At 33.2% G+C, this 16726-nt stretch overlaps 1 protein-coding gene and 1 long non-coding RNA gene across 2 annotated transcripts; both read left to right on the top strand.

The window, feature by feature from the left end:
* Nucleotides 1-1631: 1631 nt before the first annotated feature.
* LOC149906548 (uncharacterized) lies at nucleotides 1632-16631 on the top strand. Its single transcript, XM_090104676.1, has 9 exons — nucleotides 1632-1990; nucleotides 2996-3168; nucleotides 3431-3622; nucleotides 3908-4044; nucleotides 4382-4633; nucleotides 5495-5626; nucleotides 12529-12630; nucleotides 12877-13049; nucleotides 15510-16631. The coding sequence occupies exons 1-9, from the start codon at nucleotides 1866-1868 to the stop codon at nucleotides 16345-16347; spliced, it is 2124 nt and encodes a 707-aa protein (XP_089960802.1). The 5' UTR covers nucleotides 1632-1865; the 3' UTR covers nucleotides 16348-16631.
* On the top strand, nucleotides 13654-14653 carry LOC149906549 (uncharacterized). Its single transcript, XR_016457041.1, has 2 exons — nucleotides 13654-13750; nucleotides 14128-14653. It is a non-coding gene; the product is annotated as an uncharacterized LOC149906549 (long non-coding RNA).
* Nucleotides 16632-16726: the final 95 nt, after the last annotated feature.

Below are 16726 nucleotides of genomic sequence, written 5' to 3'. Positions count from 1 at the left end.
GGATTATCTGCAATGCTTGTGCTCACAGAACCTAGAGCCTAATTAAAATTTAAAATAATATATTTTATTTATGGATCAATGATCATGCTAAACCACCTTGAACTAATATAATTTTCGATATGTTTAATATTTTTATTAGTTACACTAATATTATTAAGCCAGGAAATAAAAAAATATAGAGGTATTATGCGTTAACAATGAACTGTTTTGTTCAGATTATTGAGATGTTGAACTCACAACAAAAAATTGTCTGATCTGTAAATTAAACTATTTGGAACAGTACAATTATAGCATCGCTGAGCAAAATTTATCAAGCGGATATTTTATATTTTGTTGATTTACTCAGAAAAGTCGTAGGTAAAGGGTACCTACTTAACTACTTATACTTCTGCCATTTTTTTCATTATGAGGCTGCGTGAGTGTCATCTATACGAATTAGTAAAGAATTTAAATAGAAAATAACACGTCTTTATCTTATATATAAAATTCTCGTGTCACAATGTTAGTCTGCATACTCCTCCGAAACGGGTGAAATTTTCTGTGCATATCGGGTAAGTCTGAGAATCGGCCAACATCTATTTTTCATATGTACCAACTACCACGGGCGAAGCCGGGGCGGACCGCTAGTAAATCTATGAAATCACCCATTTTCAAAACTTCTGGAAAAAATTTCAACTAACTACTTAAGTAAATAAAGAGCTTTATTTTTATTATTTATTTATTATTATAATATTATGCTGTGCTCCGCGGTTTTACCCGGAGTGCTCCGCAGTCCGCTCCTGTTGGTCTTAGCGAGATGGCTATATATTATATAGCCTACTAGTGGTCCGCCCCGGCTTCGCCCGTGGTACATATTTCGCAATAAAAGGTAGCCTATGTCCTTTCTCGGGTATCAAAATATCTCCATACCAAATTTCATGCAAATTGGTTCAGTAGTTTAGGCGTGATTGAGTAACAGACAGACAGACAGAGTTACTTTCGCATTTATAATATTAGTAAGGATAGTCTTCCTCGATAAATGGGCTATCTAACACCGAAAGAATTTTTCAAATCGGAGCAGTAGTTCCCGAGATTAGCGCGTTCAAACAAACAAACAAACTCTTCAGCTTTACAATTGATTATTGTAAAGTATTGTATATTATTGTATAGTATTGATTCTATGGTAAAATCACAGAATATAATATGATAGTACTACGGTAATATGTCTTTTGACTATTCCCGTTGAAAGGGGAAATACATAAAAGTAATAATACTCCTTACTTCTATGTTGCCAGTTTAAGCCAAATACGTCTAAGGGCAAAATTGTGTGCAAAATATAACAAAAATATGAAAATAAGAAGTGAAAGAAAACCAAACAATAGCATTTCACAATATAAAATTATCAAACCCTGCTAAAAAAATGGAATGACGAACGAATATTATACGTAAACTTCTGCTATTGTAATACATATATGTTTTTATGTTCATTTAATCGTTACTGAACAAAAAAAGTAGTTTAGATATTAAAATCGATACATTATGAATATGGAAAATACGGTTCACATTGTACCTACTAACTATATTTTTTATTTTCTAATAACGTTCAATAGGGAATTATAAGTTTTGATTATTGGCAACCCACACAGTGAATACTCATCCATGCGACAAACTGTCAAAAGGCGCAAAATTCTGAAAATCAGCAAGCTGTTACAAATTTATTTTATTAAAAAATATTCCAAATATATTTATTTTCACTAGGCTTTTAATGTGTTTATTGAAATATAATGAAGTGTTTAATACTTTATGTTATAGTATAGCGTAGAAAAGTAATTATTGCGTTATAATTTTTTCTAATAAGCTGATGAAATTAACATTAAGTGATAAAAATGAGTAATGATCAAAGTTCGCTTATGCCCTCGGATGAAAACGAAAATTTAACATCGATAAAATTATCACCAGTGCAAATACAACAAGAATATTTTGAAAATCTACCAGATTGTGATTGGGTCAAGTAAGTTATTTTGAAATAATAATAACGCAACTTTTATGAAACAGGCATTCTATCTATATTATTTTATTATCCTATAAGTCTAAACGTTGTTTAGAAAGCTTTTTTTAATATTTTATTATTTTTAAAGTATCAAACAACATTCAACATTAGACTGTTTACATTTTCTATAATCATCATGTAAATAAAGTATATGACTAATACATGCATTACACAATCAAAAACTGGTTGTTAGCTCATCCATTGTTTCTATATGATAGGAAAATCCCTATCCTATTTTTTATGAGTTGAGCCAATGACATATTCTTAAAATGATTTCAAGTTAAATAAATTAAATACTTAATTTACTGAAGGTTTTAGTTATAGTTGAGTTACTGTATAAATAAATTATAACTCAGTAGGTATGAATTATAATAAAATTAATAATGCAATCAGAATATTTGGAGGTCCACATCATATGTCTTATATGTAGGTAATAATGAAATCAAGGTGAAAAAATAATACTGTAAGAACATTTGAATAAATATAATAAATGCCATATTTCTAAGAAGAAACCTTATGTCTAAGTATTCATTTTCACTTCAACCAAACCATTCCTAAGGCAAGTCTTTGTTTACTTAACTGATGGTAAATAATAATGTAAGGCAATAAATTAATTTATAATATAGTAGAATGCCGATTATCCAAATCACCAATTATCCGAATTGGTCCTAAGCGTAATATAAAAAATGATAACCTAGTAAATTACAAATTTTTGTTCTGTTTTTTTGTTACAAGTTGGAATTCACTGGAGTCCAGACATATTTCAACGGCAATTGTTGAAAGCTAGAGGCAAGACACTACTTTTTTCCTTGTTAAAGTTTATTTTATTTGCGACACTTCATTATGTCTAGTTACCCGAATTTTCGATTATCTGAATCGACCTCGGTCTCAATTAATTTGGGTATTCGGCGTTCTACTGTATTTGGGATATACGTCTTAATTTATAATATAATATGTGTATTTCAGGTATGAAATAAGTAACCGTAAACATTTGCAACAGAACATTGCTTTTGCGCTATTTGGCACACCAAGTACTGAAGGGGATTTATTAGCAGACAATGAGAACACTAATTTAGAAGGTTATACATCCAGACAGAAGGAAAATGTTATTAAAGTGTATAACAAAATTTGTGAACAGAGTAAGTGTGATAAAATAGAAATTCTTTATTTTAAATATTGTTGTTGACAGTAATAAAGTTTTACATATTCAAATTAATATTATTTTTATAATATAAATAATAATTAAGACATTTTATTGAACACAAAAAGGAGTAAATGGTAAGTTCTTTTAAAAAAATTTAATATATTAGTTATGAAACATATGTTTGTATGATAAAATAATTCCTAGAAATTTATCAACATGATTGTGAAGAATGATAATTACTATATTTTCATTTTCAGGCCAGTACTCTCAAAATGACCAAGATATCTTCCTATCAATATTACTGGTTGTATGCGCTACACCAAAGCCCCTGAAATTCTATCAGTTAGCACCATCAGACTATTGGATGGACCTTCACAAAAAAACGGATATTGATATGCAGTTCACAGCTGTGTTTAAAGTTCGGAAATGTATACCCACTACTGTTGGCGGTAAGACACTAGATTTCATACATACTTATTAACAGTTTTTTGTAACACAATGAGTTAATTGCTTGTTTATACATTGTGATTTGTGACCTATGGAACTAGTAATCGAATGGTGAAACATTGTTGATTTTAATGGCCAGATGGTATTAATTATGAGATATTCTTCGGAAACTTTTTATGTCATACAAAACCACCATTTTTAATAAATTAATATATTGTTTCACAATATGATTTTTTCAACATAAGTACATATTTATTATCTTTATTAAAATTATTATTACTTTTTAGCAAAATCATGTAGAGTGTACATAGATGACCATGCAAGAGTGTACCAAGACTGGACATCATACTTAACCAACAACACCTTACCAAAATGTGTGATTATCGCTCCCGAAAATGGAGAATATGAAGGAGTTATTACTGAGGTATTATGAATTATAATATTAATCACTAATGTTTTTGTTTTGGTCTGTTGGGATTTTTGTGACAGATAAATTGAAAAACTACTGAACTGAAATTCATTAATTAAAAATAATATGTGTGATATTCTGCACAACATACACTATTCTTCTTGCTTTTATTGTTCATGTGACTAAAGGCATGGACTAATAGAATATCTAAAGGTCACCATTAAAACTTTGTCTGGGTAAAATTATTTTTCTATTTGGTTGTGTATTTTTGAGATATCACAACAAACAAGCAATAAACCATCTTCACAACCTTAAAGTATATATTATTTTCATTACTATATTTTTCTTGCAGGGTGAACATTTCGCAGTCAAATTAACCGTAACACCGTCCCCGTCGCTCGGTCTCAAATCCCGAGTACTGAGTACAGTGGACACCGCAAGTACCGTAGCATCGTTAGGCGCGGTCGGTGTATTGGGTGTTGCTGCGTTTACGCCTGTGGGGCCGGTTGTACTTATTGGTGCTACTGTAGCGACTGTGGCTACGGGACTGTATGGGCTTGTACGATCTTCGTTGCATCTACATGACAGGCGGGTTCATGAACAGGTGATTAGCGCATAATATATCTATACTAATATTATAAAGAGGAAAGGTTTGTATGTATGTATGTATTGTTTTCACGCATAAACTACTGGACTGATTTTGATGAAATTTGGCACAGATAATCTTTAGACCCTGAGAAAGAACATAGGCTACCTTTTATTGCGAAATAAGTACCACGGGCGAAGCCGGGGCGGACCACTAGTAAATATATAATAATACTAGCGGTCCGCCCCGGCTTCGCCCATGATACCTACATGTTTAAACTATCCTATCTCTCAAGTTGGATCGAACTGCACATGGTGTGCGAATTTTATTATAATCGGTTTAGTGGTTTAGGAGTCCATTGAGGACAAACATTATGACACGAGATTTATATATATTAAGATTATGTAGTTTATGAAACATGATTTACATTAGAGGGTTATTTTTCTGAAGTATGTAATCCCATTCCTCCACAAAACTAAATGAATATTAACACAGTAACAATAAAAACTATTGTTTTCTTTAACCATAGCATACATCTTCTATTATTATTATTTGCTCTCCTACAGTTGCAAAGCAAACTAAAAATTTAAATCATTTTCAATTAATTTAAATTATTTTTGACGTGACAACGTCTTATAATTCGATAAAGCCGGCCAGCCGCACAAAAAAACATGACTCATGCGGCGTTACCTCGCTCTGAGACGTTCCATGTAAGGCTTGAAGTGCGAGCGAGAGCGCGAAACGAGCGACAAAGAAGCACAATCGGACGTTGTCACGTTCAACTATCGTCAGTAAACCGACTTTACAGACAACCAATTTTTTGTTATTATTCTTACTGCCAAATTACATAAATTCATAATAATTAATCATTATCCACAGAGTATAAGCCCCACAGACGCCGAGGCTCGTGGCTCTTGGCTGAACATAGCTGCATCTAGTGTGGGATTATCAGCAGGGGCCGCTAGCACTATGCTCGCTCGTTCTGCGGCCGCAGGCACTAACTTGACCAAGGTATTATCAGTTACATTTTAACGTGATAACGTTTTTAAAATCGTTTTAGTCGGGTGACATGTTCAGAAACTTGTGTCACACCAAAACCTCACGAGCGCGATCACAGGTATAACGAGAGAGAGACGGACCGATCTCCCGTCTCATCTCGAGCGCTGCCACCAATAAGACGTTATCACGTAAACATCTCGATCGTAAACCTACTTTACAAACAACCAATTTTTTATATTAATGACATACTTTTAAATGTTAACAGATTTCATATTACGTGTTTCACATACTCATCTATATAAAAGAAAGATGCATTTTTGTACAATAAAGAACTAAACTTACAATCATATTAAGAAATTATTATCAAAGCAAAGCTGTGACTACGCGCCGTTATTAGCCACAAGTTTCAAATGAGCGATACATCATACAATAGAATTTGAACATTACTGTCACGAAATAGATAGATAGATAGATAGATAGATAGATAGATAGATAGATAACACGTTTATTCATAGAACACAAGAAAATATACATACAAATAAGGTGCTAATTTCAATTATTCTTCTATACGACGCCGCGCTGCTTAGGTATTTATTTAGGATGACGATGGACTGTCTATTTGTTTATAGTCAATGAATAAATGTGAAAATTTAAAGTGTAGAAATTCAGTTTTATATTTTTATTTATATAATTTAGACACAAGCATTAGGTGCCGTTGGAATCTTCTTCATTTGAGCTTGATTTCATGTTAGATAGCCAAAGAATATAGTTTCTAAATGACATACCTACTTATTTTCTTTGGTATACTATAATATATGTAATGTGGGTTGAAACTCCGATATATGCTATACTAGCTTTCCGCCCGCGGCTTCGCCCGCGTTTTCAAAGAAAAACCCGTTCCCGTGGGATTTCCGGGATAAAACCTATCCTATGTGTTAATCCAAGTTACCCTCTATATGTGTGCTTAATTTCATTGTAATCGGTTCAGTAGTATTTGCGTGAAAGAGTAACAAACACCCATACATACAAACTTTCGCCTTTATAATAGTATAGGATTTTATCATAAACACAATCTACAGTTTTAGTGGGCACGTAGCTTCGTAGTCGAGATTCGACGTCATTTAAAATTATCGAATGTTGTAATATTTTTTGTTAATGACTATAGACTACAAGCCCGCATAGGGCAAAAATATGGGTCAAATGAACCACCAGGGGACATATCTAGAACGATAGCAGAGCAAAAAATAATAAGATTCATCACTATGCCGTCACTTGTAAGCTGTCCAACTGAGTGCAGATGAGAATTGAAAAGTACAGGTAGACTCGGTAAATTTTGGTCATATATTTTTGTACGGCATTCTTAACCATCGATAGATCCATTAAAAATAATAAGAAACCGCTCAGTGCCGTACAAAAATGGTGGTCCACCAAGTCGGAATTTTTATTTAATTTCCGAGAGTTACCGGGGGTAAATTTGGTCATTTGACCATGGACGGCATCTGTGTCATACTATTGCTATACTGCTTTTAATCCATTATTCCGCAACGCCGTACAAAAATCATGGGGACAAGGGGAAAAAATCGAGAGTTGCAATCCCCTCTCTTTCCCCACTCCAGGGGGTCATTTGACTAAGTACGGCTTCGGTTCCAAAACATTATCTAGCACTCAAAAGTACTATTAAAAGCAATGCCGTCAAAAAATAATTGTTCTTTTAAATGTATACCAATAATCATCTTAATTTCATCGAATTCTTAATATAAAGAGCTGTAAGGTCATTTGACCCTGTACGGGAACTTATTTTTTAACATGATATTGTAAAATTCAATTGTTGTATAGTATTGCCGTTCAAAAGAAACCGTTCTAAAAAAAGTTATAGAGAAATGCAAAACCAGAAATTTTGTTAAAGTTTAAACATCGTAGATTAATGAAATATAATAGTTTTCTACACTTTATCCGTTGTTTTAAATAGTATTAACATAGATAAATTAGGAAAAAACGAAGCCGTACATTTTTGTGCAGACCACATCTTTTAGGCTGATGAAAACGACGAAAGCTACAATTTTAAGGGTGCTTTATGGCCATTTGATACAGTACGGCATTAACATATTTTTACCCAACTACGGCAAAGCAAAAGGAGGGTTATGGTTGTTTACAGGTCATGTATGTATGTTCATCTATTCCCTCGTAACTTCTAAACTACTTATCAGAATTCGACAAATGACATATCATTAGATTAAAGGCTATATGGGGTTTCACAAAATCTAATGTGGCGCCCTCTAGCGGACAAAACATACAGAGTAAAAAATAAAAGTTAAGATAAATATGCAGTGTTTGGTATCATTTGAAAGCGCTTTACTTGTACATTTTGAATATGTATATATTACTAGCATTTGCTTGTGACTTTACCTGTATTCATGGACTGATTGCATATAATTCACATCTTTTCGTTCATAGCTTTTTTATTAGTTCATCAATTTAACGGAGTCCATTCCACCTGACTGTCAATTTCCAAGGTGATAATTAACCACCTCGAGCTTCTTAATATTAATGTATATTTATATTTTATTATAAAAATATAAAGCAAACATTTCGTTATATGGATTTTTTTCTTTTTCAGATTTTTCCCCTTTGAACCAACGAAAATGTACGGCACATGAAAAAATATTATCTATGCATAAAATACTTTAAAAATAAATTTATTTCGTGTTGTGTCAAATGACCCCCTGGAGTGGGGAAAGAGAGGGGATTACAACTCTCGATTTTTTCCCCTTGTCCCCATGATTTTTGTACGGCGTTGCGGAATAATGGATTAAAAGCAGTATAGCAATAGTATGACACAGATGCCGTACATGGTCAAATGACCAAATTTACCCCCGGTAACTCTCGGAAATTAAATAAAAATTCCGACTTGGTGGACCACCATTTTTGTACGGCACTGAGCGGTTTCTTATTATTTTTAATGGATCTATCGATGGTTAAGAATGCCGTACAAAAATATATGACCAAAATTTACCGAGTCTACCTGTACTTTTCAATTCTCATCTGCACTCAGTTGGACAGCTTACAAGTGACGGCATAGTGATGAATCTTATTATTTTTTGCTCTGCTATCGTTCTAGATATGTTCCCTGGTGGTTCATTTGACCCATATTTTTGTCCTATGCGGGCTTGTAGTCTACTAGCGCGTCACACACGGTGAAGATACTATAATATTTTATCTTAAGATACGGTTATATTTTACACTAGCTGTGCCCGCGACTTCGTCCGCGTGGAATAGTGACTGCATAGTAGTTACTACTTAACACACAATTATTGAGTAAACACGTCTTGAAACACGTACTACCATAAACAACTAAATTATAAGTACTTACAGATTATTTTACAGTTAAGAAATAAAATAAATAATAACATAAAGTAACTGTTACTGTTAGTAAAATTAAAACTAAACTGAGCTATAAAACTTTGTTACAGAAGAGTTCAAAATCTCCAGGATGTGGCTATCCTCCCGCTCCCATATCCTTCTACTTTCACAGACTTTCAACTTTTCCCTTTCACCCCTAGTAAATGGCAGAACCGATTTTGATGTAAACCATGTCTAATTGTACTTATATGTACACGACATATCACGTTTGGTGCTCCATTTGGATTATTTATCCCCACTATATCAACCCTAAGGTGCCAATATTATATGCAATAAACAGATGAACCGATTTTGATAAAACATGACTAATTGTAATTCACACGTCAATTGATATGCCGCTTGAGTATATTGTTTGACCACATTCGATTATTCATTCCCACTTTTACCGCTATAATCCAATAAATGGATGAACCGATTTTGATTAAATATGCCTCATTATACTTCTCACGTCATGTCATGCCCTTTCATTTGATAAGCCACTTGGGTATATTTAACAAAATTCATTTTTTTATTACCACTTTTATACCTATATCCAATAAATGGATGAACCAATTTCGATAAAATATTTCTTATTGTACTTCATGTCACACGTCATGTCTTTCATTAGATACTTCACTTGAGTATATTTGATAAAATTCATTTATTTATTTATTCCTACTTTTACCCCTATATCAAATAAATGGATGAACCGATTTTGATAAAATTTGACCATTTGTTTCTGACAGGTCGTCTATTTACATTTTATATATCACTTGGGTATAACCGACAACATTCGTTTTTTTCATTCCCACTTTTACCCAGGTTTTATATACAGGGTTACAGCTTAAGTCGACCTATTTTTCGTTTTCCGGGCATTTTCCCACGCTTTTTTCGGACATTTTCACGCATTTTCCGGATATTTTCCAGGCATAGACGACCTGTCAGAAACAAATGGTCAAATTTTATCAAAATCGGTTCATCCATTTATTTGATATAGGGGTAAAAGTAGGAATAAATGAATGAATTTTATCTGAGGAAAATTCGTATAAGTCCGGAAAATTTCCATACGCCAGGAAAAATTCTATACGTCGGGAAAATTTAAACAGATGAGGAAAATTCGTATAAGTCAGGAAAATTTTTCTAAGTCCGGAAAATTTCCATACGCCAGGAAAATTTCTATACGTCAGGAAAATTTCTATACGTCAGGAAAATTTATATAAGTCAGGAAAATTTCTATACGTCAGGAAAAATTTCTATAAGGTGGAAAAGGATAGGTTAGGTTAGGAAAATTTTTCTAAGTCCGGAAAATTTCCATACGCCAGGAAAATTTCTATACGTCTGGAAAATTTGTATAAGCCAGGAAAATTTCTATACGTCAGGAAAAATTTCTATAAGGTGGAAAAGGATAGTTTAGGTTAGGTTAGGTTAGGAAAATTTTTCTAAGTCTGGAAAATTTCCATACGCCAGGAAAATTTCTATACGTCAGGAAAATTTATATAAGCCAGGAAAATTTCTATACGTCAGGAAAAATTTCTATAAGGTGGAAAAGGATAGGTTAGGTTAGGTTAGGTTAGGTTAGGTTAGCTTTTTAAAACTAAATTATTTCTGGCCACGAAATTTATAATCGTAATATTATTGTTACTGATAGGTCGTTTACTTTTCATTTAATATATCAAAGTATATTCGATAACTTTAGTTATTTTCATTCCTACTTTTACCTCTATATGTATACCTAGGTATAATAAATGGATTAACCTATTTTGATACAGTTTATCTAAGAACCAGCGTCGGAAAATATGCTGCCTAACAAAAAAACCGCATCTAATTACCTGCTAGCGAGCTACGGTGGCACAAACAGATACACAGTACACACACAGACACACATAGCGGTCAAACACTTATCACCCATCTTTTTGCGTCGGGGGTTAAAAATATTATAATACGACATAACTTAAAGGACATTTTATGTATAAAATTTACCTAAAAATAAGCATAATTTTAATTTGACCCCTCCCCCCTACTACCTCAGCTTACCCCCCCACCCCCACCCCACTCTTGGGGACTTTCGATGTGATCACCTGGACATTTTATAGAAATAACTGTAGCTTATAAAAGATAACTTACGTTTTATCGTACACTGTATAATAGTAGCAAATGTTCGCCGTAAATACTTAAATGGTCATAACTTTTTTATTTATAAACCGATTGACATGAAATAAACACTAAGGGCCGATTTTTCAATCGCGAGATAAACAGTCTAATAACTACCCCTCGAATAGATTTATTCAATTATTTATCTAACTCATTACGGCTCGCCTATTTTTCAATCGTGATTTATTTGATGAATAACTATCTGACCAAATATTTCCATATTGGCAGCACTGCTCTCGGAGTAGCGAAACAAACATATTAAATTAGTCAGGTTAGAGCGGGATAGAGTCAAATCTTGCAATTTGTCAACAACCGTCATTATGACTCACGTCAGGAGTGCACTTGTCTTCTATGATTGTTGATTGTTGTTTTGATTCGAGTAAAGAGTTTGGTTAAATTTGTGTTTCAATTTATATATTTTACGATGGAAACGACATACTTAAAGGCAGCGTTCGGCAAATTTTCAATGGCATGGTCATCAGTACTATCAAAAACATCAATTTCAATATGATTTTAATTGATAATAATTATGTAGAAAGAGGTTTAATTGTTAATAATTCTACGCTCTATGTTATGACATACGAAAATATCTCAAATTTGACGCGTCAGTTGTCAACTCAAACGCCTAACAGTCGAATAGCGCGCTATCTGGCCGTTGGAGCGGCAAATAGATTTATTCCTCAAATAACGTAGTTATTCGATAGATAAGTCCTATTCGTCTATTGAAAAATTGAACATTTTGTTAACTGAAGAATAAAGTCTATCTAGCTTTTTATCTGGGCATTGAAAAATCGGCCCTAAATGTTAAATGAAGATTACCACAACATATAAGTGAAAACCGCATTTAAATCGGATAAGCCGTTTCTGAGATTAGCGTGTTCAAACATACAGACAAACAGACAAACGGACAAACAGACAAACAGACAAAAAAAATTTTAACGATAGTTTTGGGTTTGTGATCGATTTAGTAATAACCCCTGCTAATTTTTTTTTATATATTTTCATTGTACAGACACCACTGTTCTAGAATTTTATTATATGTATTGATTATAGTATCTTAAGGTATCCGGTATCAGCGTTCTGACCATCTTTTTTCTTTTTGTCATTGCGTACTAAGACCCCTATAGAACCGCCATCCTGTTACAAATGACCCACAATCAAGTTATCGAGAAAAGACAGGAATAGCAAATTGCAATATTAATTTTAATTTTAACTATAGCATGATAATTCTGTGAGTATTTAAATTCATTCATATTTATTCATAGTATTTCATTTATCACTTTAATCTTTCTTATATCCATATAGAAACATAAGCTCGATAATTTGAATATAAGTATTATGATTTTTTTTTATTTTCCTTCCAGGCTGGTCAAGCCCTAACAATTTCAGTAGAAGTACTACGACATGCAAATATTGTCACGGGTGCTGCGGGCTTGCTCAACAATTTTGTGCATATTATACTTAAGGTTTGTACTCTTTATGAATTGACTGTGTGTGTTTTATTCATCAAATAATAATTATACGTAGATCCTTTTAAAGAGGCTTCCTATTGGGTATGAATTTTTATTTTTAGTGGAACTAAAAAAAATATCGCAATACTTTTCTTTTTTTTTTGTTGAATGTATATGCAATGTTATGCATATGGCAAGGGATCTAATATAGCTGATTTTTCCCTAAAGCTTCATAATAATCTTAATATTTTATTGTTACAGTACCATAAGCACGGTGAAAAGCCAACTAGTCTGGAATTGTTTCAATTCTCGACATCACTGCTGTTTTTCTTTCAAGCGGCCGTGTCGAACCGCACTGCGCAAAATATCGTCGAAGACGCGCAAGCGAATACGATCAATGAATATCGCACTACGCTTAGAAGTAATAGACATAGGTAAGATAGAAAATTAATAAAATATACTAGTTATGAACATAATAAAGGAAAGTAATATAATACTTATCGATAGTTATATTTATTTTTTTATTTTTATAAATTTACATGATTATGGATGAAGTGTGAATATTGTATAGTTACTTGATTTTATAAAATGGAAAATACATTAATTTCTATCAACTACACTGTAAAGTTACAAAATTGTTATATAGGTATACTAGCGACCCGCCCCGGCTTCGCACGGGTGCAATGCTGATACTAAATACACTACAGAAAAACTGTGAACGTTGTATATAAAAACATTGCGGCCCGGCCGGCCGGTACCGCCGCAAACGCTACGTCCCGCAATTTTTTAATCTGTAATATCTTCGAAAATATTCACTTAAATCATACGGTGTAAAGTGCCATATAGGGTAAAGTAGTTGACCATGTACCTGTAGTTGACCGCTAATGCACATAAACCGTTATAATAAGAATTCGCGGCAATTTTAAAAACTCATTCGTTAATAAGTAGTTAGTGCTGCTATCTGGTCAAATAGGCGCGTAAATTGCGCATCCATATCTGTCAAATATAGTAAATGGTGGTCAGTTGTTTGTTGAGTGACGGACCATTATATCAATAAATTCGTTTTTGTAATAATATTCGTAGAGATTGAAAAAGTTTGAAGCTGAATACTAGGAACTTTGTCACCTTGTTGACGGTAAGTGTTTATCGTTTTTTATTCGTTTATGGTTTATTTAAATGACAGTGTAATTAAAATTTAAAGATTTGTTGACAAAATTGAGATGTGGGGGTGGTCCAATACTGATTCCGTTTGACTGCAATTTTCTAGTAATTGACCATGGTGGTCCATTACCGAATTACCGTTTGACTATGATTTTCTAGTAATTGACCATGGTGGTCAACTTTTGATTATGTTCTGTATCTTTTAAATATAGTGCATATAATAATTAATTAAAATAAACTTTTTTATTTACTTTAACAATAGATTGATTTTCTTTAGTTAGTTAGTTAGTTTTGTTTATGGTACGAATTTATGGCTATGATCTATTACTAAAACCAATTTTTATCTTGTAGATGCCTGGGAAAAGGGGCGCATTCCTAAATTATACTGAAACTGCAATGCTTGTAGCAGTGAACGATGTTCGTCTTCATAAAACACCAATACGAACGGCTGCAAAAAAGTTCGGTGTACCAAGAATAACGCTTACAAATAAAGTAAAAGGGAAGTCACCGATGGAACGAAAAATAGGTCCGACATCCATCCTTACACCAGAAGAGGAGCATAAAATATGCGACTGGGTGCAAAAAATGGCAAAAAATGGCATAAAGATGTGCTCGACTATCCCTGGGATGCAGTAGTTGCTCACATAGAGGCTCCCAAGAAGACCAGTTCTACGAGAAATGTATATGATGTTCCAGAGATACATTCCTTGATATGATAAATTTGGCAAAAAGTTTGACGTTTACGCTTTGTGTTTGACAGTGTCCTTTTGTTTTATAACCATCTTTCGGATCTTTTAGAATCTTGTTTTTATTTAAATTATAGGCTTAAAAAGGCCTAATTATTATTATATTTCAAATAAAACGTTATCTTTTCATCTTATTGCTTCTTATTTAACAAATAACCCAATTAAAATTGTAGCATCTGAGTGGTCATCTACTGATGCAAAATATGGTCATCTTCTAGTTTTTAGATGGTCAACTACTAAATTTCTAATATAAGAACATTTTTTATTTTTTTTAAGTTTATTCGACCATTGTACGTGGTGAAATGCTTGTTCATATGTTAAAACACATTTCACAGGGTTTCCAAAAAAATAAACTTACTGAATTCATATGATAATTAAAGTCTAACATTTAAAAAGAATATTCTGTCTCCTTAAGTGGTCATCTACTGATGCTTTTACCTTAGATCTATATTAAATGAACAATGTATTCAAGGTATTTAATTGGTTAAGGATTAATGCTGTATTGGTGAAAATCGCTTCGAAAATTAGCTTTTATTTGTCGTAAAAAGTTAATGACAAAAAAAATTTATTGTGGGTTATCCATAAGAGATAGACATATACCATCGCGGACTTTTCTGTAGACCTTTTCAATATGTATAATACTTAGTACATTATTTTGATAAAACTCGTAGGGTTCAGCCTGCGTTTGCAATATAAGCGGAAACAATGTAATTTTTTTACGACATCACATTAGAAACCTCAAAAATAACAGTATTTCTCCACTATTTAATGGATGTTATTATACATATAAACCTTCCTCTTGAATCACTCTATCTATTAAAAAAAACCGCATCAAAATCCGTTGCGTAGTTTCAAAGATTTAAGCGTACAAAGGGACATAGGGACATAGGGACAGGGAAAGCGACTTTGTTTTATACTATGTAGTGATCAACAGTTTAATTAAACTTTGTCAGCCTTATTTTTAAGCGAAATTCTCTAATATTACAGGAAAATATTCGACAAAATCAGCGCAGAGTCGCGCCGCGTGGCCGGCACGATCCAAGGTAACGCTGAAGTTATCAACGGGATAAAGAACATCGCGAACAAGGACCAGTACTTCTCGGACGTGCTCCGAATCAACAAGGATATAAACCAACATAAATTGCGAATTTCCATGACGTCAGATGGCCGCGTGAATTTGAACGCGGCGCATAAATTTGACCCCTCACAGCTATATGGTTTGGGCAAAGAAGGCCGGGCTCAGTTGTTCTCGACCCTTGGGCCAGCGAAACTAAACTCGCCTAATGTTTCCACAAGAGTGACGACTACCACAGCGGTACAAACGTACACTCAAGAGGAAGAAGGCGATTCAATATTGGTGGGGATAAACCCGGGTGAGGTTTTACGCATAGGTGCGTACTTAGTGCGTATAAGTACGTCCGGAACGGAGGATATATCGGCGCTTCTAGAAAATGTCAGTCGAGACGTGTACGACGCTTTGATGACCGTCGCTTTAAATCTCGTGTCCCAATTAATTCCAGCGGATATCGCGAAATTAAAGCTCCTCAGCCCCGATGAAGATTTAATACAGCAAATCGTGAAATTTGTCTTTAATTACTTGAAGCACGAACGGCCCATGGGCGACCCTTGCCGAGAAACGGATAATGGTATCATGATTGTTCTCAAAGAGTTCTTTCAAGACGGCATCGTGAGACAAGATACGATTTTGTACTTGAAAAACTGCCTCGTTCGATGGATCGACGAAGAATTGGACAAACGTCGCCAAGAATTTCCTAACAAGAAACAAGTTGTATGTGATGCCTGCCAGGGAATAAGATTTGCTTAAAGTTTATATTAAAAGATTTATGTATTTACTATTTATGTATTTAATATTATTGGGGGTTCATTGGGGAACAAGCACAAAGTGGCTACACTAATATTGTATTCCTAAAAAAACATATCAAAATTTTAGATCGAAAATTTTCACTATTTATTATATTGTATTGTATTGATGAAGCTATTTACAAAAAGTATGGATGTGGTAAATTTAAGAGCACTGTGATATATAGAGGCGTTTCTTATATTATACATATAAGAAAAAAAGAATAATCATGTCAAATTAGAAATTAATGTACTAATTAACATTTTATTGTTAAGATTTATGTTAATCTTATTATATTTTAAATATAATTGTTATTGGAATGTAAAACTCAATGTATTTTATT

This window comes from Colias eurytheme, chromosome 8 (assembly GCF_061535395.1).
Source record: "Colias eurytheme isolate Ceu_HAF_F1 chromosome 8, ilColEury1 Martin Lab GWU primary, whole genome shotgun sequence".
NCBI classification, from domain to species: Eukaryota; Metazoa; Arthropoda; class Insecta; order Lepidoptera; family Pieridae; genus Colias; species Colias eurytheme.
Note: the sequence above shows the minus strand (reverse complement) of the source record. Positions and strands in the feature narration are given on the sequence as shown.